At 46.1% G+C, this 26,751-nt stretch overlaps 1 protein-coding gene and 1 pseudogene across 1 annotated transcript in view; one reads left to right on the top strand and one right to left on the bottom strand.

Annotated features, from left to right (window-relative positions):
• Nucleotides 1-16,016, top strand: part of LOC106596321 (integrator complex subunit 6-like) — a 28,944-nt pseudogene extending 12,928 nt beyond the window's left edge.
• A 2,790-nt stretch (nucleotides 16,017-18,806) lies between these two features.
• LOC106586899 (putative serpin E3) overlaps nucleotides 18,807-26,751 on the bottom strand; it is a 9,752-nt gene continuing 1,807 nt past the window's right edge. The window contains exons 2-7 of the mRNA XM_014174634.3: nucleotides 24,149-24,489; nucleotides 21,623-22,090; nucleotides 20,837-21,035; nucleotides 20,562-20,662; nucleotides 20,151-20,321; nucleotides 18,807-19,962 (exon numbers count right to left, since the gene is read on the bottom strand). Of these exons, the coding sequence (XP_014030109.1) occupies nucleotides 19,910-19,962; nucleotides 20,151-20,321; nucleotides 20,562-20,662; nucleotides 20,837-21,035; nucleotides 21,623-22,090; nucleotides 24,149-24,413 (1,257 nt within the window). The 5' untranslated portion in view covers nucleotides 24,414-24,489 and the 3' untranslated portion in view covers nucleotides 18,807-19,909. The remainder of the gene's footprint in view (nucleotides 19,963-20,150; nucleotides 20,322-20,561; nucleotides 20,663-20,836; nucleotides 21,036-21,622; nucleotides 22,091-24,148; nucleotides 24,490-26,751) is intronic.

Raw genomic sequence — 26,751 nt, 5'->3', positions numbered from 1 at the left:
ACTTCTACAACTACTACTACTGCTACTACTACTACTACTGGGACTCTACATGCTACTACTACTACTATTGGGACTCTACATGCTACTACTACTACTACTACTACTACTGGGACTCTACATGCTACTACTACTACTACTGGGACTCTACATGCTGCTACTACTACTACTACTACAACAACTACTACTACTACTACTGGGACTCTACATGCTACTACTGCTACTACTACTACAACAACTACTACTACTACTACTACTACTACTACTACTGGGACTCTACATGCTACTACTGCTACTACTACTACTACTACTTCTACTACTGGGACTCTACATGCTACTACTACTACCACTACTACTACTACTACTACTATTGGGACTCTTCTACTACTACTACTACTACTACTGGGACTATACATGCTGCCTGTCTATTACTGCTGAGAGAGACTAGACACAATGGCTCAGGCTAATGAGGTGTGTGTGTGTGTGTGTGTGTGTGTGTGTGTGTGTGTGTGTGTGTGTGTGTGTGTGTGTGTGTGTGTGTGTGTGTGTGTGTGCTCCTACAGTGTGTTCTCCCAGCGCATGTTGAACCAGTGTCTGGAATCTCTCATCAACTTTGAGAAGATGTGGGTTCCACGAAAAACATGAAACCTAATACAGAATGACATAATACAGAACATCACTAGACAAGAACAGCTCAAAGACAGAACTACATCAAGTTGGTACATGTTGGTATGTGTGTTGTGGGAGGGTGGAGAGAAAGATGGGTAATGTTGGTATGTGTGTTGTGGGAGGGTGGAGAGAAAGATGGGTAATGTTGGTATGTGTGTTGTGGGAGGGTAGAGAGAAAGATGGGTAATGTTGGTATGTGTGTTGTGGGAGGGTGGAGAGAAAGATGGGTAATGTTGGTGTGTGTTGTGGCAGGGTAGAGAGAAAGATGGGTAATGTTGGTATGTGTGTTGTGGGAGGGTGGAGAGAAAGATGGGTAATGTTGGTGTGTGTTGTGGGAGGGTAGAGAGAAAGATGGGTAATGTTGGTGTGTGTTGTGGGAGGGTAGAGAGAATGATGGGTAATGTTGGTGTGTGTTGTGGGAGGGTAGAGAGAATGATGGGTAATGTTGGTGTGTGTTGTGGGAGGGAGAGAGAGAATGATGGGTAATGTTGGTGTGTGTTGTGGGAGGGAGAGAGAGAATGATGGGTAATGTTGGTCTGTGTTGTGGGAGGGTAGAGAGAGAGAGAAAGATGGGTCTATGTGGAGTCGATAGGGCAACGTGCCTTCCTGCTCTGCTTGGAGAAGACGGGCGGAGGGGCAGACGGGCAGAGGAGCTGAGACTTGAGAGGAGAAAAAAGGAAATCAAGATAGCATTGGCAGCTTTACAGATAACTCATCCAATAGGCTTTGACTTCTCAAACACGGCAGAAAGCTAATACAATATGATGCCCCGTCACCTTATTAATTCAGCCACTTACTGAGATAGCAAGTTAAACTGTTAATGCAGAATTCTGTGTTTTTCATGCAGGGGGAAAAATATAAAACACATAAAAAATGTCTTCTTGCATTTTGTAAATGCAGATTTAAAATGATTCTTATTGTAATTCTGCTCGGCTTCAGTTGCACTTCTCCACTCATGTGAGAATTTACAAATGGCCATTCTATCAGCATACAGTTCTCTGCCTGATGTGTAGAGCTATAATTCTCTGGGTACTTACAGTATCTCGGTGTAGCCAGCCTATATTTCTCTGGTAAAAAGCAGATTAACTTTAAGCAAAACATTTGGCAATGTAGCTGGCTACATTCTTTCAATGATAGGCCTAAACATTTGAAATATAATGGCCATAATTAGTTACCTTGCTTTTTCATTGTAAGCTCATTTACTTATGTGGCTGCCAGCAGAATAGCGTTTTACGTCTGTTGCCATCTGATGAAAATGAAGCCATTTTCTGGACAAATGTGTTGCACTAATGTATTTTCGGTGAAGAAAAACTATAGTTGCACATCCCTTATCACTCTACAGAAGCAAAAACAACACAGTTGACTTTCAATATAAAACTCAACGCCTGTCAAAACACAGCTGGACTCACCTGCTCCTGCTTTCTCCCGTTGTGCTATTTACCAGCAAACACGTGACTGAGAAAGAGAAGAAGAGCTAGATATAGGAAAAGGGGCATACCTGGTCAGTTGTACAACTGAATGCATTCAACTGAAATGTGTTGTACGCCTGGGGAACAGTGGGTTAACTGCTTTGATCAGGCAACTGTTCTGGGGAACTACGTAAGCTTCCTAACGTAAAACAATGTGACCCAGTGAAATGAAGAACGTGATCTGCTTTATCTCCTAACGCATTGCACAAGTTGACTGCAGGTATTTACTTTAAGAATAGCTAGAAATATTTCAATTTATCCCCCCCCCCCCCCCCCCCCCCACTATTTCCAAATACCCAGGTATACGGTATACTGTCCAAGTCTACTGTGTACACCTGTTATTTTCTCTGATGTCCCAACTTGTTTTGTCCCTCTCCCAGCCTCCTCGCACGGCCCACCCCCACGTGCGTTTCTCCTGCCTGGACTCAGAGCCCATGGTGATTGACAAGGTTCCCTTTGACATGTACGAGCTGGAGCTGTCACCTCTCAACACAGTACATCCTGGAGAGGAAGTCCCCTCACACCTGCTGGCAGGTGCACAACGCCACACAATACACAGCATTGTTCTACACAACACAAGACACACAAAGCTTTCCTACACACAAGACTACACAACACACATCACTACACAACACCCTCATCCCCTCTTACCAGTGAAGTGATAAAATAGTATAGTAATTCCATATTTCCTTTGTATATACCGGAGTCTGATTCAGTAAATCCCATTAGGTGGACTTGTTTGTCTCTAACTCTGTTTTCATCCTCCCTCCCTCGGTCTTTCGTCTTCCCCTCTAAGTGTTTGTATGTAACAGTGCCAAGTACAGTGACCTAGACCAGCCCTTTGTCTATCTGAAGGCCAGCACGGCTCTCAACAGTGTCAACCTGTTTGTCATGCCCTTCAAACTACCCTGTTCTTCTGCCTCTACTGGGTAAGACCTGGGCCCCGTCCTAATACGCTAACTACCCTGTTCTACTGGGTAAGACCTGGGCCCCGTCCTAATACGCTAACTACCCTGTTCTACTGGGTAAGACCTGGGCCCCGTCCTAATACGCTAACTACCCTGTTCTACTGGGTAAGACCTGGGCCCCGTCCTAATACGCTAACTACCCTGTTCTACTGGGTAAGACCTGGGCCCCGTCCTAATACGCCAACTACCCTGTTCTACTGGGTAAGACCTGGGCCCCGTCCTAATACGCTAACTACCCTGTTCTACTGGGTAAGACCTGGGCCCCGTCCTAATACGCTAACTACCCTGTTCTACTGGGTAAGACCTGGGCCCGTCCTAATACTCTAACTACCCTGTTCTACTGGGTAAGACCTGGGCCCGTCCTAATACGCTAACTACCCTGTTCTACTGGGTAAGACCTGGGCCCCGTCCTAATACGCTAACTACCATGTTCTACTGGGTAAGACCTGGGCCCGGTCCTAATAGATAAGACCTGGGCCCCGTCCTAATACGCTAACTACCCTGTTCTACTGGGTAAGACCTGGGCCCCGTCCTAATACGCTAACTACCATGTTCTACTGGGTAAGACCTGGGCCCGGTCCTAATAGATAAGACCTGGGCCCCGTCCTAATACGCTAACTACCCTGTTCTACTGTGTAAGACCTGGGCCCCGTCCTAATACGCTAACTACCCTGTTCTACTGGGTAAGACCTGGGCCCCGTCCTAATACGCTAACTACCCTGTTCTACTGGGTAAGACCTGGGCCCCGTCCTAATACGCTAACTACCCTGTTCTACTGGGTAAGACCTGGGCCCCGTCCTAATACTCTAACTACCCCATCCTAATAGATAAGACCAGGGGCCTGTCCTAATAATCTAACTAAGAACCTGCAGGAAGGTATCTTTCCAGGAACAGGGTTTGCGTGAAAACCTACTGGAGGGCTGGGCGACGTATCGAATTTATTCAAATAAGAAGTCTGTCAATATAAGTGGATGGTTCTGGTAAAATGTGGAACAAAAATGGCATTTTTATAGATAGACATGATCGCCAGATCAGTGAGTATTTGGGGGGAAAAAAGCAGGTTAAACTGTTTTGATAAAATAATGAAATTATTAGAGGGTTTTATGCATGTGGAAGGCTTATATTTAGCCTAGGTATAATTTCACAAGCCCTGAATTCATTAGATTATTCCTGACTTTTTGTAATGCAGTGTATTGAGCTGGGTTTCCGTTAAGTCGGTAAACGCTGGCTTTTGTCCCCCCAAAAAATTATAAGTGAAAAGCCTATAAATATAATCGTTGCCGACCAAATTGTCCGGGAGAAAAAATAAATCCATTGCAAAATAATGTTTTTTTATTCCTTGATGGAAATACCTACCTGTCAATGTCTGGTGTTGTTACTGCTGGGACGTTACTGTCTGGTGTGTTGTTACTGCTGGGACATTACTGTCTGGTGTGTTGTTACTCACTGCTGGGACATTACTGTCTGGTGTGTTGTTACTCACTGCTGGGACATTACTGTCTGGTGTGTTACTGCTGGGACATTACTGTCTGGTGTGTTGTTACTGCTGGGACATTACTGTCTGGTGTGTTGTTACTGCTGGGACGTTACTGTCTGGTGTGTTGTTACTGCTGGGACATTACTGTCTGGTGTGTTGTTACTCACTGCTGGGACGTTACTGTCTGGTGTGTTGTTACTGCTGGGACATTACTGTCTGGTGTGTTGTTACTCACTGCTGGGACATTACTGTCTGGTGTGTTGTTACTGCTGGGACATTACTGTCTGGTGTGTTGTTACTGCTGGGACATTACTGTCTGGTGTGTTGTTACTGCTGGGACGTTACTGTCTGGTGTGTTGTTACTGCTGGGACATTACTGTCTGGTGTGTTACTCACTGCTGGGACGTTACTGTCTGGTGTGTTGTTACTGCTGGGACATTACTGTCTGGTGTGTTGTTACTGCTGGGACATTACTGTCTGTGTTGTTACTGCTGGGACGTTACTGTCTGGTGTGTTGTTACTGCTGGGACATTACTGTCCGGTGTGTTGTTACTGCTGGGACATTACTGTCTGGTGTGTTGTTACTCACTGCTGGGACGTTACTGTCTGGTGTGTTGTTACTCACTGCTGGGACGTTACTGTCTGGTGTGTTGTTACTCACTGCTGGGACATTACTGTCTGTGTTGTTACTGCTGGGACATTACTGTCTGGTGTGTTGTTACTGCTGGGACATTACTGTCTGGTGTGTTGTTACTCACTGCTGGGACATTACTGTCTGTGTTGTTACTGCTGGGACGTTACTGTCTGGTGTGTTGTTACTGCTGGGACATTACTGTCCGGTGTGTTGTTACTGCTGGGACATTACTGTCTGGTGTGTTGTTACTCACTGCTGGGACGTTACTGTCTGGTGTGTTGTTACTGCTGGGACATTACTGTCTGGTGTGTTGTTACTGCTGGGACATTACTGTCTGGTGTGTTGTTCCTGCTGGGACATTACTGTCTGGTGTGTTGTTACTGCTGGGACATTACTGTCTGGTGTGTTGTTACTGCTGGGACATTACTGTCTGGTGTGTTGTTCCTGCTGGGACGTTACTGTCTGGTGTGTTGTTACTGCTGGGACGTTACTGTCTGGTGTGTTGTTACTCACTGCTGGGACATTACTGTCTGGTGTGTTGTTACTGCTGGGACATTACTGTCTGGTGTGTTGTTACTGCTGGGACATTACTGTCTGGTGTGTTACTGCTGGGACGTTACTGTCTGGTGTGTTGTTACTGCTGGGACGTTACTGTCTGGTGTGTTGTTACTGCTGGGACATTACTCTCTGGTGTGTTGTTACTGCTGGGACATTACTGTCTGTGTTGTTACTGCTGGGACATTACTGGCTGGTGTGTTGTTACTGCTGGGACGTTACTGTCTGGTGTGTTGTTACTGCTGGGACATTACTGTCTGGTGTGTTGTTACTGCTGGGATGTTACTGTCTGGTGTGTTGTACTGCTGGGACATTACTGTCTGGTGTGTTGTTACTGCTGGGACATTACTGTCTGTGTTGTTACTGCTGGGACATTACTGTCTGGTGTGTTGTTACTGCTGGGACGTTACTGTCTGGTGTGTTGTTACTGCTGGGACGTTACTGTCTGGTGTGTTGTTACTGCTGGGACATTACTCTCTGGTGTGTTGTTACTGCTGGGACATTACTGTCTGTGTTGTTACTGCTGGGACATTACTGGCTGGTGTGTTACTGCTGGGACATTACTGTCTGGTGTGTTGTTACTGCTGGGACGTTACTGTCTGGTGTGTTGTTACTGCTGGGACATTACTGTCTGGTGTGTTGTTACTGCTGGGACGTTACTGTCTGGTGTGTTGTTACTGCTGGGACATTACTGTCTGGTGTGTTGTTACTGCTGGGACATTACTGTCTGGTGTGTTGTACTGCTGGGACATTACTGTCTGGTGTGTTGTTACTGCTGGGACATTACTGTCTGGTGTGTTACTGCTGGGACATTACTGTCTGGTGTGTTGTTACTGCTGGGACATTACTGTCTGGTGTGTTGTTACTGCTGGGACGTTACTGTCTGGTGTGTTGTTACTGCTGGGACGTTACTGTCTGGTGTGTTGTTACTGCTGGGACATTACTGTCTGGTGTGTTGTTACTCACTGCTGGGACATTACTGTCTGGTGTGTTGTTACTGCTGGGACATTACTGTCTGGTGTGTTGTTACTGCTGGGACATTACTGTCTGGTGTGTTGTTACTGCTGGGACGTTACTGTCTGGTGTGTTGTTACTCACTGCTGGGACATTACTGTCTGGTGTGTTGTTACTGCTGGGACATTACTGTCTGGTGTGTTGTTACTGCTGGGACATTACTGTCTGGTGTGTTGTTACTGCTGGGACATTACTGTCTGGTGTGTTGTTACTGCTGGGACATTACTGTCTGGTGTGTTGTTACTGCTGGGACATTACTGTCTGGTGTGTTACTCACTGCTGGGACATTACTGTCTGGTGTGTTGTTACTGCTGGGACATTACTGTCTGGTGTGTTGTTACTGCTGGGACATTACTGTCTGGTGTGTTGTTACTCACTGCTGGGACATTACTGTCTGGTGTGTTGTTACTGCTGGGACATTACTGTCTGGTGTGTTGTTACTGCTGGGACGTTACTGTCTGGTGTGTTGTTACTGCTGGGACGTTACTGTCTGGTGTGTTTCTATTCTAATCACACAGAAGATATGAGGTCTGTCACGTCCTGACCAGTATAAGGGGTTATTTGTTATTGTAGTTTGGTCAGAACATGGCAGGGGGTGTTTGTTTTATGTGGTTCAGGGTGTGTTTTGTGTATGTGTTTAGATAGAGGGGTATTTGATTTATTAGTCCGGGGTTTGTTAGTCATTGTTCTATGTTAGTATATTTCTATGTTCTATCTAGTCTTTTGTAGTTCTATGTTTAGTTAATTGGGGTTGGACCTTCAATTGGAGGCAGCTGGTTATGGGAGGCAGCTGGTTATTGGAGGCAGCTGGTTATGGGAGGCAGCTGGTTATGGGAGGCAGCTGGTTATTGGAGGCAGCTGGTTATTGGAGGCAGCTGGTTATTGGAGGCAGCTGGTTATGGGAGGCAGCTGGTTATTGGAGGCAGCTGGTTATTGGAGGCAGCTGGTTATTGGAGGCAGCTGGTTATTGGAGGCAGCTGGTTATGGGAGGCAGCTGGTTATTGGAGGCAGCTGGTTATTGGGGGCAGCTGGTTATTGGAGGCAGCTGGTTATGGGAGGCAGCTGGTTATTGGAGGCAGCTGGTTATTGGAGGCAGCTGGTTATGGGAGGCAGCTGGTTATGGGAGGCAGCTGGTTATTGGAGGCAGCTGGTTATTGGAGGCAGCTGGTTATTGGAGCAGCTGGTTATTGGAGGCAGCTGGTTATTGGAGGCAGCTGGTTATTGGAGGCAGCTGGTTATTGGAGGCAGCTGGTTATTGTTGCCTCTGAGGGTCCTATATTAGGAGTTTGTTTTTCATTGGGTTTTGTGGGAGATTGTTCTTGTTTAGCTGTTTGCCTGACGAGACTGTCCAGTTCGTTTTGTATACGTTATTTGTGTTTTTCCTTCTTCACCAAATAAAAAGAAGATGAGTGTACATTTTCCCAGCTGCGTCTTGGTCTCTACCCTACGACACCCGTGACAAGGTCCTCATAAGGGACTTCAGCTAAGTGTACCCCGAATGGGAGAAATTGCCGAAGATTGTGTTGATTATCCCCATTTCCAGTGTGCCCACCGAGAGGGGATTCTTTCTCCAAAACAGAGTAAAGACGGCCTCCAGATCGACCGTTCTTGAGGACAAATAGCGATGCTGATGTGCATCAATTTTCTTGAAGGAGGAGGACAGTTCTGAAGCCCCAGCAGCAGCGGCTCACTTTGATCAGGCCAAGGTCCGCCGGAAACGTAAGTATAGTAGATGCAAATTGTTTTTGTCAAGCCCAGTCCTAGCAGTTCTGCTGCCACCCTAGGCCAGATCAACATATTCCTCCCCTGTGTCGTGTGTAGTTTAAAGATGTGGAATGGATTGATAGAGTGGAGTACTGATGTGTACCATGTATAGTTTATAGATGTGGAATGGATTGATAGAGTGGAGTACTGATGTGTATCTGTTCTATTGTTGTTCTATCTGTTCTATACATCATTGCCAACTAATCACATCGGAGATTTGCAATGTTGCAATAACTAGTCAGCCCACTGTCTATAGTAGGAAACAGTTATCAATCACTAGTCAGCCCACTGTCTATAGTAGGAAACAGTTATCAATCACTAGTCAGCCCACTGTCTATAGTAGGAAACAGTTATCAATCACTAGTCAGCCCACTGTCTATAGTAGGAAACAGTTATCAATCACTAGTCAGCCCACTGTCTATAGTAGGAAACAGTTATCAATCACTAGTCAGCCCACTGTCTATAGTAGGAAACAGTTATCAATCACTAGTCAGCCCACTGTCTATAGTAGGAAACAGTTATCAATCACTAGTCAGCCCACTGTCTATAGTAGGAAACAGTTATCAATCACTAGTCAGCCCTCTGTCTATAGTAGGAAACAGTTATCAATCACTAGTCAGCCCACTGTCTATAGTAGGAAACAGTTATCAATCACTAGTCAGCCCACTGTCTATAGTAGGAAACAGTTATCAATCACTAGTCAGCCCACTGTCTATAGTAGGAAACAGAGTGGTTATCAATCACTAGTCAGCCCACTGTCTATAGTAGGAAACAGTTATCAATCACTAGTCAGCCCACTGTCTATAGTAGGAAACAGTTATCAATCACTAGTCAGCCCACTGTCTATAGTAGGAAACAGTTATCAATCACTAGTCAGCCCACTGTCTATAGTAGGAAACAGTTATCAATCACTAGTCAGCCCACTGTCTATAGTAGGAAACAGAGTTGTCAATAAGCCACGTATATCACACATGACACAAGTCACGACCCCACGACAGTTCAAATTACAATAAACATAACATTTTATTAACATCATCCAGTACAACTGTAAAAAGACTGAGATATAAGTGGATGGCGCGGGCCTCGTTTTACACATGAGCATTGTCAAATAATCTTTCTCTCAATAAACCAGCCTTTGATGAATTGTGTTTATTTACATATCAAATGTAATTGTCCAACATCAGTTTTTATAATTTCTCCATTTTGTGAATATCTTGAGTTTCTTCTTTCCATTGTTGTGGTGCTGAATCGCAGCGGGAGTGGGGCGGGCCGGCCGCTCATGGTTAGAAGGGACCCAGCTTTTGTCTAATTAACATCAAAAGTTTTGGAAGATTTGCGCTAACCCCAAACCCTTTTCCTAACGTTAACCTAAATCTCCTAACCTACTACATTAATTATCCTAACCTGCTGCATAAGTTCTCCTAACCTGCCACGAAAAGTCATATCTGATGTTAATTTCACAAAAAGCTGGATCCCTTCTAGCCGTGAGCGGCCGGCCCAATGTTGGTAGACAGCCATGTTTTGTTATTTATTAGGCCTAATTAAAATGTTCTTGCCTAGTCTAAATTAAATTAGAGAGGCTTAGATTGTATTTGAACACAGCTGTTTTTGTTATTTATTAATACATCAATTTATACAAATAGCCCATGGATGGGCAATTGTTGGGATTCGTTTTTTAGGAACTCGTTCGCAGTCTCAATTTATTGTTGTAAGTTAGAATAGTAGAATACACAAGGTGCAATTTCGACATTTTGGTTGTGCTTCAGCTTTCACTCAATAAGCCCATGTCAGCTAAATGTTTTTATATTGTTAAATTAGTCTAGCGGCCAGCTATCTAAACTTGTAGTCAGCATGGTCGAATTACCGACCAGGGTGGGGCTCATTGATCATCACTTATCATATTAAAAACAGCCAACATTTTCCTCCCCACTCTGTGGCAAAATGTGCAGAGTTGCAGTAAATTTATTTTAAAACAGATTTATTTGTGTGTGGGGGGGGGGGGGGTATGGATGTGGGGTACACTGACCCACAAGCCAATGCGGACCCGTCTTGAGGAGTTGTGTTTTTGTGTGGTCCCCACCCTCATCAAAGTTGTCTAATGGCCTATAGGACATGTCATTCAGAGTGTCTCCTGACCCCTCCTGTCTCAGCCTCCAGTATTTATGCTGCAGTAGTTTATGTGTCGGGGGGCTAGGGTCAGTCTGTCACATCTGGAGTACTTCTCTTGTCTTTTCCGGTGTCCTGTGTGAATTTAAATATGCTCTCTCTAATTCTCTCTTTCTCTTTCTTTCTTTCTCTCTCTCGGAGGACCTGAGCCCTAGGACCATGCCTCAGTACTACCTGGCATGATGACTCCTTGCCGTCCCCAGTTCACCTGGCCGTGCTGCTGTTCCAGTTCCAACTGTTCTACCTGCAGCTATGGAACCCTGACCTGTTCACCGGACGTGCTACCTGTCCCAGACCTGCTGTCCCAGACCTGCTGGAACCCTGACCTATTCACCGGACGTGCTACCTGTCCCAGACCTGTAGTTTTTAACTCTCTAGAGACAGCAGGAGCGGTAGAGATACTCTCAAAGATAGGCTATGAAAAAGCCAACTGACACTTACTCTTGTGTTACCGACTTGTTGCTATGATTATTATTATTTGACCATGCTGGTCATTTATGAACATTTGAACATCTAGGCCATGTGCTGTTATAATCTCCACCCGGCACAGCCAGAAGAGGACTGGCCACCCCTCATAGCCTGGTTCCTCTCTAGGTTTCTTCCTAGGTTTTGGCCTTTCTAGGGAGTTTTTCCTAGCCACTGTGCTTCTACACCTGCATTGCTTTCTGTTTGGGGTTTTAGGCTGGGTTTCTGTACAGCACTTTGAGATATCAGCTGATGTAAGAAGGGCTTTATAAATACATTTGATATGTGTTTTTTTGTAGTTTTTTTTAACCTTTTTTATGATTTATAGCGGGGATGAAGACTCAAATAAAACCTGTCATGTTGGTATAAGAACATCGCTCTACTTTATTACCACTTTACAGGCTAATTTCTATTCTGTTAAGATGAATTACAATAATCAAAATGTGATTTTTTTTTTTTACCACCGTGGGTGGACACCGCGTTACGCACCCTATGGATGCATTGTCCGGTACATTTTTGAAATGTCTGGAAATTGTTTCAAATGTCCGGTAATCTTGACAGTCACGTTATCCGGTGCCGAACAGAAACCCTGGTATTGACCTTTAATTGGGCAACAAAACTTATTCTGAATTTTTTTTCAAGATTTATATTTTCAAAATTTATATTGTGAATCGCCCATAAATGTGAAAAAATCTCTATGATTTTTAGGCCATATCGCCCAGCCCTACAGGAAGGTAGCTCTCCAGGAACAGGGTTGGAGTTAAAACCTACAGGAGGGTAGCTGTCCAGGAACAGGGTTGGTGTTAAAACCTACAGGAGGGTAGCTGTCCAGGAACAGGGTTGGTGTTAAAACCTACAGGAGGGTAGCTGTCCACGAACAGGGTTGGAGTTAAAACCTACAGGGTTGGAGTTAAAACCTACTGTGTGGCCCTACCAGGCCAGCAGAGGGCGTGGCGGTTCTCTCTGCCCTCTCTAAAGGCCTGGTCTGCTGTGTGGCCCCTCCAGGCCAGCAGAGGGCGTGGTAATTCTCTCTGCCCTCTCTAAAGGCCTGGTCTGCTGTGTGGCCCCTCCAGGCCAGCAGAGGGCGTGGTAATTCTCTCTGCCCTCTCTAAAGGCCTGGTCTGCTGTGTGGCCCCTCCAGGCCAGCAGAGGGCGTGGTAATTCTCTCTGCCCTCTCTAAAGGCCTGGTCTGCTTTGTGTTGTTTGCAGATGATTTGATTCGGGTTCACAAGTTCAAGCCCGCTATAAAATGGCGTCAGTCCTTTGAGAAGTACCTGAACACCGTGCCTCCCTATTACATTGGGGTAAGTCAACTATACATGGAGCTGGACATTATAGTATCTAGAGAGTTGGGACGTTGGAGGTATCTGCATGATGACGCATTTACGTGACACAGTATAATCAAATACTTTGATATGGTAGCCATGGGCGATATTGACCAATAACAGTTCATGGAATTTTCTACATTTTTAACAATGCCATGTTACTGAACGTTTAGAAATAAAATCCAAATAGTTAACTAAAGTCATGAATGGATAAATGGAATGCTCGAAGGTGGTAACATGGCGTCCGTTCTAAAAGTTGACCCAACTCTCTATATACATGACTCTGATATCGACCGTTAGGTGCTAACATTGAGGTTGGTGACATTTTGGTTGCAGTGTGTGGTGATCTTGACGATGACCCCTCGTCTCTTGCAGTCACTCCGGAAGGCGCTAAGGATCATGGGAGCTCCCAACCTCCTGGCCGATAATATAGATTATGGTCTGATTTACAGCGTGGTGTCCTACCTTAAGAAGCTCAGCCAGCAGGTAGGTACACTGTGTCTGTGTTTATGGTTGGCGTCTGTGTTTATGGCGTCTGTGTTTATGGTGCGTGTGTTTATGGTTGGCGTCTGTGTTTATGGTGTCTGTGTTTATGGTTGGCGTCTGTCTATGTTTATGGTGTCTGTGTTTATGGTGTCTGTGTTTATGGTGTCTGTGTTTATGGTTGGTGTGAGTGCATGTTGTCTTGGTTTCCATTCACTCCGTCATAACCATCCATCCACTCTGTCATAACCATCCATCCACTCTGTCATAACCGTCCATCCACTCTGTCATAACCGTCCATCCACTCTGTCATAACCGTCCATCCACTCTGTCATAACCGTCCATCCACTCTGTCATAACCGTCCATCCACTCTGTCATAACCGTCCATCCACTCTGTCATAACCGTCCATCCACTCTGTCATAACCGTCCATCCACTCTGTCATAACCGTCCATCCACTCTGTCATAACCGTCCATCCACTCTGTCATAACCGTCCATCCACTCTGTCATAAACTATTCATACCTTTTGGCTTATTCCACATACTGTTACAGCCTGAATTCAAAATTGATTAAAAAAAAATTGCTCACCCATCTACACACAATACCCCATAATAACAAAGTGAAAACATGTTTTTAGACAGTTTTGCAAGTGTATTGAAAATGAAATACCTATATACGAAGTATCTTATCTACATCAGTATTCAACCCCCTGAGTCAATACATGTTAAAATCACCTCTGGCAGCGATTACAGCTGTGTCTTTCTAGGTAAGTCTCTAAGAGCCGTGAGTCTTTCTGGGTAAGTCTCTAAGAGCTTTACACAACTGTATTGTACAACATTTGCGCATTATTATTTCATAATTCTTCAAGCTCTGTCAAATTGGTTGTTGATCATTGATAGACAACTATTTTCAGGTCTTGCAAAAATATTTAAAAGTAGATTTAAGTCAAAACTGTAACTCGGCCACTCAGGAACATTCACTGTCTTCTTGGTAAGCAACTCCAGTGTAGATTTGGCCTTGTGTTTTATGTTGTTGTCCAGCTGAAAGGTGAATTCATCTCCTAGTGTCTGGTGGAAAGCAGATGCTTAATTTGAGTTTGAAAGGAGAGTTTACAGTCTAACCAGACACCTAGGTATTTGTAGTTATCCACATATTCTAAGTTAGAATCGTCCAGAGTAGTGATGCTAGACGGGCGGGGAGGTGCGGGCAGCGATCAGTTGAAGAGCATGCATTTAGTTTTACTTACATTTAAGAGCAGTTGGAGGCCACGGAAGGAGTGTTGTATGGCATTGAAACTCGTCTGGTGTCGAAAGAAGGGCCAGAAGTATACAGTGGTGTCGTCTGCGTAGAGGTGGATTAGAGAATCACCAGCAGCAAGAGCGACGACATTGATGTATACAGAGAAAAGAGTCAGCCTGAGAATTGAACCCTGTGGCACCCCCATAGAGACTGCCAGTGGTCCGGACAACAGGCCCTCCGATTTGACACACTGAACTCTGTCTGAGAAGTAGTTGGTGAACCAGGTGAGGCGGTCATTTGAGAAACCAAGGCTGTTGAGTCTGACGATAAAAATGCAGTGATTGTCAGAGTCAAAGGCCTTGGCCAGGTCAACAAATACGGCTGCACAGTACTGTCTTTTATCGATGGCAGTTATGATGTCATTTAGGACATTGAGCGTGGCTTAGGTGCACCCATGACCAGCTCTGAAACCAGATTGCATAGCGGAGAAGGTACGGTGGGATTCGAAATGGTCGGTGATCTGTTTGTTAACTTGGCTTTCTAAGACCTTAGAAAGGCAGGGAAGGATAGATATAGGTCTGTAACAGTTTGGGTCTAGGGTGTCTCACCCTTTAAAGAGGGGGATGACCGCGGCAGCTTTCCAATCTTTGGTGATCTCAGACAATAGGAAAGAGAGGTTGAACAGGCTAGGAATAGGGGTTGCAACAATTGCCGTGGATAATTTTAGAAAGAGAGGGTCCAGATTGTCTAGCCTGGCTGTTTTGTAGGGGTCCAGATTTTGCAGCTCTTTCAGAACATTAGCTATCTGGATTTGGGTGAAGGAGAAATGGGGAGGCTTGGGCAAGTTGCTGCGGGGGGTGCAGGGCTGTTGACCGAGGTACGGGTACCCAGGTGGAAAGCATGGCCAGCCGTATTAAAATGCTTATTGAAATTCTCAATTATCGTGGATTTATCGGTGGTGACAGTGTTTCCTAGTCTCAGTGCAGTGGGCAGCTGGGAGGAGGTGCTCTTATTCTCCATGGACTTTACGGTGTCCCAGAACTTTTCAGAGTTTGTGCTACAGGATGCACATTTCTGTTTGAAAAAGCTAGCCTTAGCGTTTCTAACTGCCTGTGTATATTGGTTCCTAACTTCCCTGAAAAGTTGCATATCGCGGGGGCTATTCGATGCTAATGCAGAACGCCACAGGATGTTTTTGTGCTGGTCAAGGGCAGGCAGGTCTGGAGTGAACCAAGGGATATAGCTGTTCCTGGTTCTACATTTTTTGAATGGGGCGTGCTTATTTAAGATGGTGAGGAAAGCACTTTTAAGAACAACCAGGCATCCTCTACTGACGGGATGAGGTCAATATCCTTCCAGGATACCCGGGACAGGTCGATTAGAAAGGCCTGCTTGCTGAAGTGTTTTAGGGAGCGTTTGACAGTGATGAGGGGTGGTCGTTTGACCGCAGACCCATTACGGACGCAGGCAATGAGGCAGTGATCACTGATATCCTGGTTGAAGACAGCAGAGGTGTATTTAGAGGGCAGGTTGGTCAGGATGATATCTATGAGGGTGCCCATGTTTACGGATTTAGGGTTGTACCTGGTAGGTTCCATGATAATTTGGGTGAGATTGTAGGACGACCGAAACCCTTCTTTGTATTACTGTCTGACTGCTTGTTTTGAGTTTTGAATACTCAACTAACTTCAATTTATTAATTTATCACTTTAGATGACTCCTGAACTCCACTACATGATTATAACTAAAACTCCTCTGCTCTGTTTAGTTTCTCTGTTTAGTTCAACTAGACTTTCTATCCTGTGTGTTTGTCTACTATTTCTATATCAGTCCCTGTGCCCAAGAAAGCCATGGTAACCTGCCTAAATGACCACCGCCCCATAGCACCCACGTCGGTAGCCATGAAGTGCTTTGAAAGGCTGGTCATGCTTCACATCAACACCATTATCCCCTCAGATCCTCAAAATATTCTACAACTGCACAATCGAGAGCATCCTGACCGGTTGCATCACCGCCTGGTATGGCAACTGCTCGGCATCCGACCGCAAGGCCCTACAGAGGGTAGTGCGTACAGCCCAGTACATCCGTGTCCTGGGCTGTACAAACTTCCTGCCATCCAGGACCTAAATATACTAAGCGGTGTCAGCGGAAGGCCCAAAAAAAAGGCCCAGTCACCCAAGTTATAGACTATTCTCTCTGCTACCGCACGGTAATCGGTACCGGAGCGCCAATTCTAGGTCCAAAAGGCTCCTTAATAGTTTCTACCCCCAAGCTATAAGACTGCTGAACAATCAAATGGCCGCACGGACTATTTGCATTGACACCCCCCACTTTGTTTTTACACTGCTGCTACTCGCTGTTTATTATCACTTTACCCCTACATGTACAAATGATCTCAACTAACCTGTACCCCCACACATTGACTCTGTACCAGTACCCCATGTATATAGCCTCATTATTGATATTTTATTGTGTAATTATTACATTTTTCATTTGATTTTCTTAACAATGTATTTTTTTTAAACTGCAATGTTGGTTAAGCGCTTGTCAGTAAGAATTTCACAGTAAGGTCAACACCTGTTGTATTCGGCACATGTGACAAATAAACTTTGATTTGTGTTCTGGTTCTATGTCACTGGCTGTGTTCTGGTTCTATTTCACTGGCTGTGTTCTGGTTCTGTATCACTGACTGTGTTCTGGTTCTATGTCACTGGCTGTGTTCTGGTTCTGTATCACTGGCTGTGTTCTGGTTCTGTATCACTGGCTGTGTTCTGGTTCTGTATCGCTGACTGTGTTTTGGTTCTGTATCACTGGCTGTGTTCTGGTTCTATATCGCTGACTGTGTTCTGGTTCTGTATCGCTGACTGTGTTCTGGTTCTGTATCACTGGCTGTGTTCTGGTTCTATATCGCTGACTGTGTTCTGGTTCTATATCGCTGACTGTGTTCTGGTTCTGTATCGCTGGCTGTGTTCTGGTTCTGTATCGCTGACTGTGTTCTGGTTCTGTATCGCTGACTGTGTTCTGGTTCTATATCGCTGACTGTGTTCTGGTTCTGTATCGCTGGCTGTGTTCTGGTTCTGTATCGCTGACTGTGTTCTGGTTCTGTATCGCTGACTGTGTTCTGGTTCTGTATCGCTGACTGTGTTCTGGTTCTGTATCACTGACTGTGTTTTGGTTCTGTATCGCTGACTGTGTTCTGGTTCTATATCGCTGACTGTGTTCTGGTTCTATTTCACTGACTGTGTTCTGGTTCTATATCGCTGACTGTGTTCTGGTTCTGTATCGCTGACTGTGTTCTGTTTCTATATCGCTGACTGTGTTCTGGTCCTGTATCACCGGCTGTGTTCTGTTTCAACCTTTAGCCCTCATCCCTACACCCCTAACCTTCATCCTTTCACATCTCAACCTGCACCTTTCACCCAGGCAGAAAGAGTCAAACAGAGAGAGAAGAGGGATATACAGTATACTAACTAACCCAAGGAATGAGAAGACAGTGCCGTTGGCCTGTCTACCTCTGTGTCAGTGTCTTGAAACTGACAAGAAACCTCAATATGCTGGGTCAGTGGTTCCCAACCGGGGGAACTAGGACCCCTGGGGGTGGGAACTAGGACCCCTGGGGGTACCAACTAGGACCCCTGGGGGTACCAACTAGGACCCCTGGGGGTACTTGGCCTATCCACAGGGGCCACTTGAGAAGACTGAGACCAAAGGCCTACTGGTAAAATGTACATGAGAGGGTACTTCAGGGTTATTCTCCCTGCCTATCCCCCTTTTCCATTACCCCGTCCCTCATAGGGTCTCTGTCTCTTTTCCAATACCCCCCCCCCCCCCCCCTCATAGGATCTCTCTCCAATACCCCCCCCCCCCCCCTCATAGGGTCTTTCTCCAATACCCCCTCCCTCATAGGGTCTCTGGTCCAATACCCCCTCCCTCATAGGGTCTCTGGTCCAATACCCCCCCCCCCCCTCATAGGGTCTCTGGTCCAATACCCCGTCCCTCATAGGGTCTCGGTCTCTCTCCAATACCTCCTCCCCTCATAGGGACCAAGTTTTTGCCATACTTGTTTTTGTTTTGTAAAGAGGACCCGACCAAAATAGTATTTTGAATACACTGTATAGATGTAAATAACTTGTGAATTATTTAAAGCAAATTCCCAGAGGAAGTAAATTTTTTTGTATTACCATGAATAAAGTTTTATATTTTGAATGTCCATGTAAATAAAAGTCTCAGTTGTTCAGTAAGTGTCATTATTATGTTTTATTTCACTTTCTTTCAAGGAAATGTGAGGCTTTGCATGTTGTTGAGGCTTCTCGTTGGAGATGTGACGGGTGATAAATAAAAAACTCACCTTCTGGAGAGATTTTTTTTTTTTTATCACACAAACTATGGGAAACAGCAGTGATCAGTTGAGTTTGAATAAAATGTGGTAGATGTGAGAGTTTCTGAATCCTCTCTGACACCATGCATCAGCCAGGGAAGTGGCACCATGCATCAGCCAGGAAGTGTAAGGCCTATAATACAGCTGCAGTAAAAAAATGGACCAAAACACTTTTGGTAGAAAACACCAAGTTATGAACATTTTATTTACAATGTACAAAAATATTGTTCCTCTTCCTGAAGTGTCTTGACCCTCTTGTTGGTCACCAATAAATACGGGTAGTTTAGTTTATTAGGATCCCCATTAGCTACTGCACACGCAGCAGCTACTCTTCCCGGGGTCCACATAAAATGTACAAATACATGACAAAGCACATAACAGTTATAGAACAGAACAACAGAAGATGTTACATTGAACAGTTTTATAGAGCAAAGACACCAAGAGACAACAAAAATACTATTTCCACACTATTCATATATACATATTCATATTGTTATATACAGTTAAAGTAGATCTTTAGAATGGTTGAATATGAGGTAAGGTATGGCGGAGGGGGTAAGGGGGTCCTAGGGTGGTAGAGGGGGTCCTAGGGTGGTGGAGGGGGTAAGGGGGTCCTAGGGTGGTAGAGGGGGTCCTAGGGTAGTGGAGGGGGTAAGGGTGTCCGAGCTTGGTGGTGGGGGTAAGGTAGTGGAGGTGGTCCTAGGGTGGTGAAGGGGGTAAGGTAGTGGAGGTGGTCCTAGGGTGGTGGTGGGGGTAAGGGTGTCCTAGGGTGGTAGAGGGTGTCCTAGGGTGGTGTGGTGGAGGGGGTAAGGGTGTCCTAGGGTGGTAGAGGGTGTCCTAGGGTGGTGTGGTGGAGGGGGTAAGGGTGTCCTAGGGTGGTGTGGTGGAGGGGGTAAGGGTTCCTAGGGTGGTGGTGGGGTGGGGGGGTAAGGGGTCCTAGGATGGGGGCAAGGGGGTCCTAGGGTGGTGGTGGGGGTAAGGGTGTCCTAGGGTGGTGGTGGGGTGGGGGGGTAAGGGGTCCTAGGGTAGTGGAGGGGGTAAGGGTGTCCGAGCTTGGTGGTGGGGGTAAGGTAGTGGAGGTGGTCCTAGGGTGGTAGAGGGTGTCCTAGGGTGGTGTGGTGGAGGGGGTAAGGGGTCCTAGGGTGGTGTGGTGGAGGGGGTAAGGGTTCCTAGGGTGGTGGTGGGGTGGGGGGGTAAGGGGTCCTAGGATGGGGGCAAGGGGGTCCTAGGGTGGTTGCGGATGTCCTAGGGTGGTGGAGGGAGTCCTAGGGTGGTGGAGGAGGTCCTAGGGTGGTGGAGGAGGTCTTAGGGTGCCTGTTCAGCTGGATTCACCACACGCCCCATAAATAGAACAGATCCTGGAGAGAGAGAGAGAGAGAGAGAGAGAGAGAGAGAGAGAGAGAGAGATGATAAATAGACGACCAAACTAACAAGGTGATGCTGTAACGGCAATAAAACGCCAAAATAGTGCTCTCCTTTTCCTGTGACGTCAGTGTTCACGCAGATCATGTCAGCTATCTGTCCATTTTTTGTATGGTATGCCTACCTGTGCTGACTTGTCGCAGGAGAAAGAAGAAAGGTCTGTCTGCTTTGAAGACGGGAGCTCGGGATCGTTTGAGTAGCACCATAGCTGTTACTGCAGCTGCCTTGGTCCCGTCCTCTGTTACCTCGATCCTGGCCTCATGAAAGGCATCTGACACATACAGGCCTTCCTCTGCTGTGGAGAGATAACAAACACAATGCTGTAAGTACTGGACAGACATCTGTCCTGAGGATGACATGGATCTCTAGCCTGGGTGCCAGTCTGTTTGTTGCTCTACAGCCAGTTCCTTAGGGAATTGTCATGCAAAAACTTTGGCTTGACAATGGAATAGGCAAAAGCACAAACTGATCTTAGGACCAGCCAAATGGATCTCATATTTAACCAGAATAAGGCAGTTGAATGAGCGTACTGTACCTGAGATGCCAGTGAAGTCTGCCGCCATTGGGTTGAAGGCGTCGCTGACCCCCATTGACGGCAGAACCGACCTCAGGTTGAACCTATTCTGCATTTTAAACCTGTAAGTAAAAGCCAGTCCATTACTCTACCATACACCTGTTTTGCCATGCTACAGTAGATCAGACACCATGAAGATTAGGACACTTTGTGCTAGGAAATATATATATATATATATAGCGACTACCATGGTATCACTAAAGTTCAGATAAATACATATTGAGATCAACATGTACCTAGGGAGGAAGACATCCATCTTGGTTCTGCGGAGGCCAGTTTCCCAAGTGGCCACAGCGCGGGCTGTTATCTGGGATTCCAGCGAGGACAGAGGTGTCTTCCTGTCACTGGGCAGAGCCACCAGCAGACTGAGGAAGTGGCCCAGGTACGGCAGCTCCAGGACTGTGTAACGCTGGTCCGACTGGGTACGGAACTGACCTGCACATACAGGGAAACCAAAGGAACGACCATTTTATATAAGATCACAGGATATAATCAATCATGCACTTTTATTTTATAAAGTGCTTTACAGATATCCAGCCTAAAACCCCAGAGAGGAAGCAATGCACAGGCTGAAGCACTAAACATTAACACTTTACAATGTCTTGTATAATGTCTACTATACTATTAATCAAAACTCTAATTGTGTTGTTTTGTGCTTGATTTGACTGTATGTAAGTGATGAACTGACAAGTATCTAAGTGATGAATTGGCAAGTTTCTAAGTGATGAACTGACAAGTGTTGAACCGATAAGTATGTAGGTAATGAACCGATAAGTATGTAAGTGTTGAACCGATAAGTATGTAAGTAATGAACCGATAAGTATGTAAGTGTTGAACCGATAAGTATGTAAGGGATGAACTGACAAGTTCAATTACAGCATCAAAAAACAGTCCCGACAGAAAACTATTGCTATCCTGTTCTCACTAGGGACTGTGGGTGAAAATGAACTTTGGTGCATATTTCACTGTCTGAAATGTGCTTTTAATTGCACATGGTCCCTTTAAAATAAACTACTACTTACCAAAGTTGACCTCTGTGGCCTGGTGCATCATGGGCACCTTGATGGTGCTGCCGTCCGACAGGGTGAAGGGAAGGTTCTGGGTATCAGTGAAGAGGAACTGTTTCTGCCACACTCCCCGGAAGTTTACTGTGTTGACCAGGGCCATCTGCAGCCGCTTGCCCCACAACGAGGCCTCTCCCTGGGCCTCGCCAGACCCAAACAGCTCCCCGCTGCCACCGGACTGGAGCGGCTCACCGGTGCCGTGGTTGCGTCCCCACTGTTGCAGCTGGCTGTGGGTGTGGTTGGGCTGACTGAAGTTGGCTCGGACCAGACTGTTGTTGCTCAGGGCTGCTGCATGCTGGGTAAAAACAGGAAGGAGCTGGACGCCGGTCTGGATGAATAGGGTGCAGGCCTGCTGGAGCCGCACCCCGTGACTGGAGTTACCCACGTCCCCCTGCGACCGCAACAGGAAGTCCTGCACATGCATGTCTGGAGAGACAGGAAGTGGAATCAGTGGCTAGGCCAAGTGGAAAGGTTCCCGCTAGAATCAATGAGTGAAAAAGAGACCAGGCGTGAGCCAACCCATTTAATCCAGGTCTGCATTAGTAAGTGCATTTCGGCCTACTTGGGGCACCAGATCCATACCACATGTATAACAACCTTGGTTTTCTTCACTCTGACACCTTGCCACCTGCACCTTTTTTTTCAATCAAGTATGCTAAATAAATCAAGAGAATATGTTATTATGTCCCTGCCTGGAGTAAGTCCTTCACATGACTTGTGAACTCTACTTGTTTAGTGTCTGCTGTCACTATTGCAGTGTAACACAGTGGCCTTTCGACCCCAGAGTCTCAGTATTACCCTCTGAATAATCAGATTATAAAGCAGGGGCAGGTATTAGAGCTCCAGACACCACTCTACTCTACCTTGCCTTGGCCAACCGGCCCACAGGGCCCCGTAGCAACGGTGTAGCCCAGCACCAGTGTAAAGGAATGGTATGCACACACCTAGAAACACTTGAACTAACAGTAATAGAGAGCAAAATAAACCCACACTTAGATGTTAGTTAAAGTGCTCTGTCTTTGTACCAACACAGCATGTTATTACCTGCACTCAACAGCTGTGGCCCCCATCCCCGCTGACTGGACACAGAGAGTTATAGGGGTCTGCAAACAAATGCAGGGTTTCGTTCCACCCCAGCACTAAAACTGCTTTAGAATCGACTTCTCATCAAGACCTTGATTCATTGAACAAGGTGTGTTGGTAATGGGCTTTGAACACAAGCCTACACACCCAGTAGTCTGACCACCTAGTACACTGACCACAAAGTAACCTGACCACCCAGTAGTCTGACCACCCAGTACACTGACCACAAAGTAACCTGACCACCCAGTAGTCTGACCACCCAGTAGTCTGACCACCCAGTACACTGACCACAAAGTAACCTGACCACCCAGTAGTCTGACCACCCAGTACACTGACCACAAAGTAACCTGACCACCCAGTAGTCTGACCACCCAGTACACTGACCACAAAGTAACCTGACCACCCAGTAGTCTGACCACCCAGTAGTCTGACCACCCAGTAACCTAACCACCCAGTAGTCTGACCACCCAGTACCCTGACCACCCAGTAGTCTGACCACCCAGTACACTGACCACAAAGTAACCTGACCACCCAGTAGTCTGACCACCCAGTACACTGACCACAAAGTAACCTGACCACCCAGTAGTCTGACCACCCAGTAACCTGACCACCCAGTAACCTGACCACCCAGTAACCTGACCACCCAGTACCCTGACCACCCAGTAGTCTGACCACCCAGTACACTGACCACAAAGTAACCTGACCACCCAGTAACCTGACCACCCAGTAGTCTGACCACCCAGTACCCTGACCACCCAGTAGTCTGACCACCCAGTACCCTGACCACCCAGTAACCTGACCACCCAGTAGTCTGACCACCCAGTACCCTGACCACCCAGTAACCTGACCACCCAGTAACCTGACCACCCAGTACCCTGACCACCCAGTAACCTGACCACCCAGTAGTCTGACCACCCAGTAACCTGACCACCCAGTAACCTGACCACCCAGTATACTGACCACCCAGTAACCTGAATCACCCAGTAACCTGACCACCCAGTAGCCTGACCACCCTCTAACCTGACCACCCAGTAGCCTGACCACCCAATAGTCTGACCACCCAGTAGCCTGACCACCCAGTACCCTGACCACCCAGTTACCTGACCACCCAGTAACCTGACCACCTAGTTCCCTGACCACCCAGTACTCTGACCACCCAGTACTCTGACCACCCAGTACTCTGACCACCCAGTAACCTGACCACCCTGTTCCCTGACCACCCAGTAACCTGACCACCAGTAACCTGACCACCCAGTAGCCTGACCACCCAGTAGTCTGACCACCCAGTAGTCTGACCACCCAGTATCCTGACCACCCAGTAACCGGACCACCCAGTAGCCTGACCACCCAGTAACCTGACCACCCAGTACCCTGACCACCCACTCGTGGCGGGGGTCTTACCGTTGACGTCATATCCCAGTGCCGCCTCCAGTTGTGCCAGCGTGTTGCCGCGGGCGCCCAGCTGCAGAAGTCCCAAGGACAGTGAGACGCTCAGCGGCGACACGATCAGGTTGGAGTTATTCTCTGTCTCTTTGAGCGTTTGGTAGAGGCTGACGGCGAACTCCGTGTGCAGCTCTCCCATGGAGTCCTGAAAGCTAGCGTCACACTGACCCCTCCCCACCAACCAGAAGCAGACGAATAGTGAGGTCATCGACAGGCGACACATGGCCTTGGAGGTGCAGGGTCAAAGGTAAAATACAGCTGATGATGTCAGAGTGGGCGGGTCCGCAGAGATGGGGTCACTGCAAAGAAGGGTGGGTGATATAACTTTATAACAATCCAAGGGTGGGTGATATAACTTTATAACAATCCAAGGGTGGGTGATATAACTTTATAACAATCCAAGGGTGGGTGATATAACTTTATAACAATCCAAGGGTGGGTGATATAACTTTATAACAATCCAAGGGTGGGTGATATAACTTTATAACAATCCAAGGGTGGGTGATATAACTTTATAACAATCCAAGGGTGGGTAATGTAACTTTATAACAATCCAAAGCATAGAGGCCTATTGTGATGTTTCAGTACATTAACAAATGTATTTATTTAATTTGCCAGTTTAAAAAGCAAGCGTATCCACAGCAGCGTTATGACAGGGACGGCACAATAAATACAATGACTTATTTCCATCGTTGTCCCTGATGATATAAAGTGTTCCGTAAGATACATTTCATGAATCGGTCTTGATGGAATCATGGAAGAACTTTTCATTGTAAAACCACACTTCCAATTGTTGAAACATTTGTTCAATTACTGCCCGGCTCTCTCTTATCCTAAGCTCCACCACGTGCCTGCTCTTTCCATAGAAGGCCAAGTACCATTGAGGGGCGCTGTCATCCCCATTCAATTAAATCAATTAAAGAGCAATGTGGACCTGCAGAAAATGGAGACCTCATGAACCAATAATTCATTAATCCTATTTTGTGGCCAGGAAATTGCACAACATTCAAAGTTAATGTTATTATACAGTATTATATATATATGTATAGTATTATTATATATATATCTACATACATACACACACACTACATGGCCAAAAGTATGTGGACGCCTGCTCATCGAACATCTCATTCCAAAATCATGGGCATTAATATGGAGTTGTCCCCCTCTTTGCTGCTATAACAGCTTCTACTATTCTGGGAAGGCTTTCCGCTAGTTGGAACATTGCTCCGGGGACTTGCTGCGGGGACATTCAGGTACAAGAGCATTTGTGAAGTCGGGCACTGATGTTGGGCGATCGATTAGGCCTGGCTCGCAGTCGGCGTTCCATTCATCCCAAAGGTGTTCGATGGGGTTGAGGTCAGGGCTCTGTGCAGGCCAGTCAAGTTCTTCCACATCGATCTCAAAAAAATATTTCTGTATGGACCTCGCTTTGTGCATGGGCGTGTTTTCATGTAGAAACAGGACCATCCCCAAACTGTTGCCACAAAGTTGGAAGCACAGAATCATCTAGAATGTCACTGTATACTGTAGCATTAAGATATCCCATCACTGGAACTAAGGGGCCTGAACCATGAAAAACAGCCCCGGACCATTATTCCTCCTCCACCAAACTTTACAGTTGGCACTATGCATTGGGGCAGACGTTGAAGAGTGATTCATCACTCCAGAGAACGCGTTTCCACTGTTCCAGAGTCCAATGGCGGCAAGCTTTACACCACTTCAGCCGACACTTGGCATTGGGCATTGTGATCTAAGACTTGTGTGCGGCTGATCGGCCAAGGAAACCTATTTAATGAAGATCACGAGGAACAATTCTTGTGCTGACAGACAATTTGTACATGCTAAGCGCTTCATTTGTACATGCTACGCGCTTCATTTGTACATGCTACGTGCTTCATTTGTACATGCTACGTGCTTCATTTGTACATGCTACGCGCTTCAGCACTCTGCAGTCCAGTTCTGTGAGCTTGTGTGACCTACCACTTCGTGACTGAGCCGTTGTTGCTCCTAGACGTTTCCACTTCACAATAACAGCACTTACAGTTGACTGGGGCAGCTCTAGCAGGACAGAAATTCGACGAACTGACTTGTTGGAAATGTGGCATCCTATGACGGTGTCACGTTGAAAGTCACTGAGCTCTTTAGTAAGGTCATTCTACCGCCAATGTTTGTCTATGGAAATTGCATGGCTGTGTGCTCGATTTTATACATATGTCGCAACGGGTGTGGCTGAAATAGCTAAATCCACTCATTTGAAGGGGTGTCCACATACTTTTGTATATGTACAGTGCATTCGGAAAGTATTCAGACCTCTTGACCTTTTCCACATTTTGTTACGTTACAGCCTTATTAAAAAATATATGAAATCGATTTTTCCCTCACCAATCTACACACAATACCCCATAATGTCAAAACAAAAACAAGTTTTTAGACATTTTTGAAAATGTATTAAAAGCAAAAAACTGAAATATCACATTTACATAAGTATTCAGACCCTTTACTCAGTACTTTGTTGAAGCACCTTTGGCAGCGATTGCAATTTTTTTTTTTAATCCATT

Source organism: Salmo salar, chromosome 25, assembly GCF_965601325.2.
Source record: "Salmo salar chromosome 25, fSalSal1, whole genome shotgun sequence".
NCBI lineage: Eukaryota > Metazoa > Chordata > Actinopteri > Salmoniformes > Salmonidae > Salmo > Salmo salar.
The sequence above is the reverse complement of the archived record's forward strand: the minus strand, read 5'-3'. Positions and strand labels throughout refer to the sequence as shown.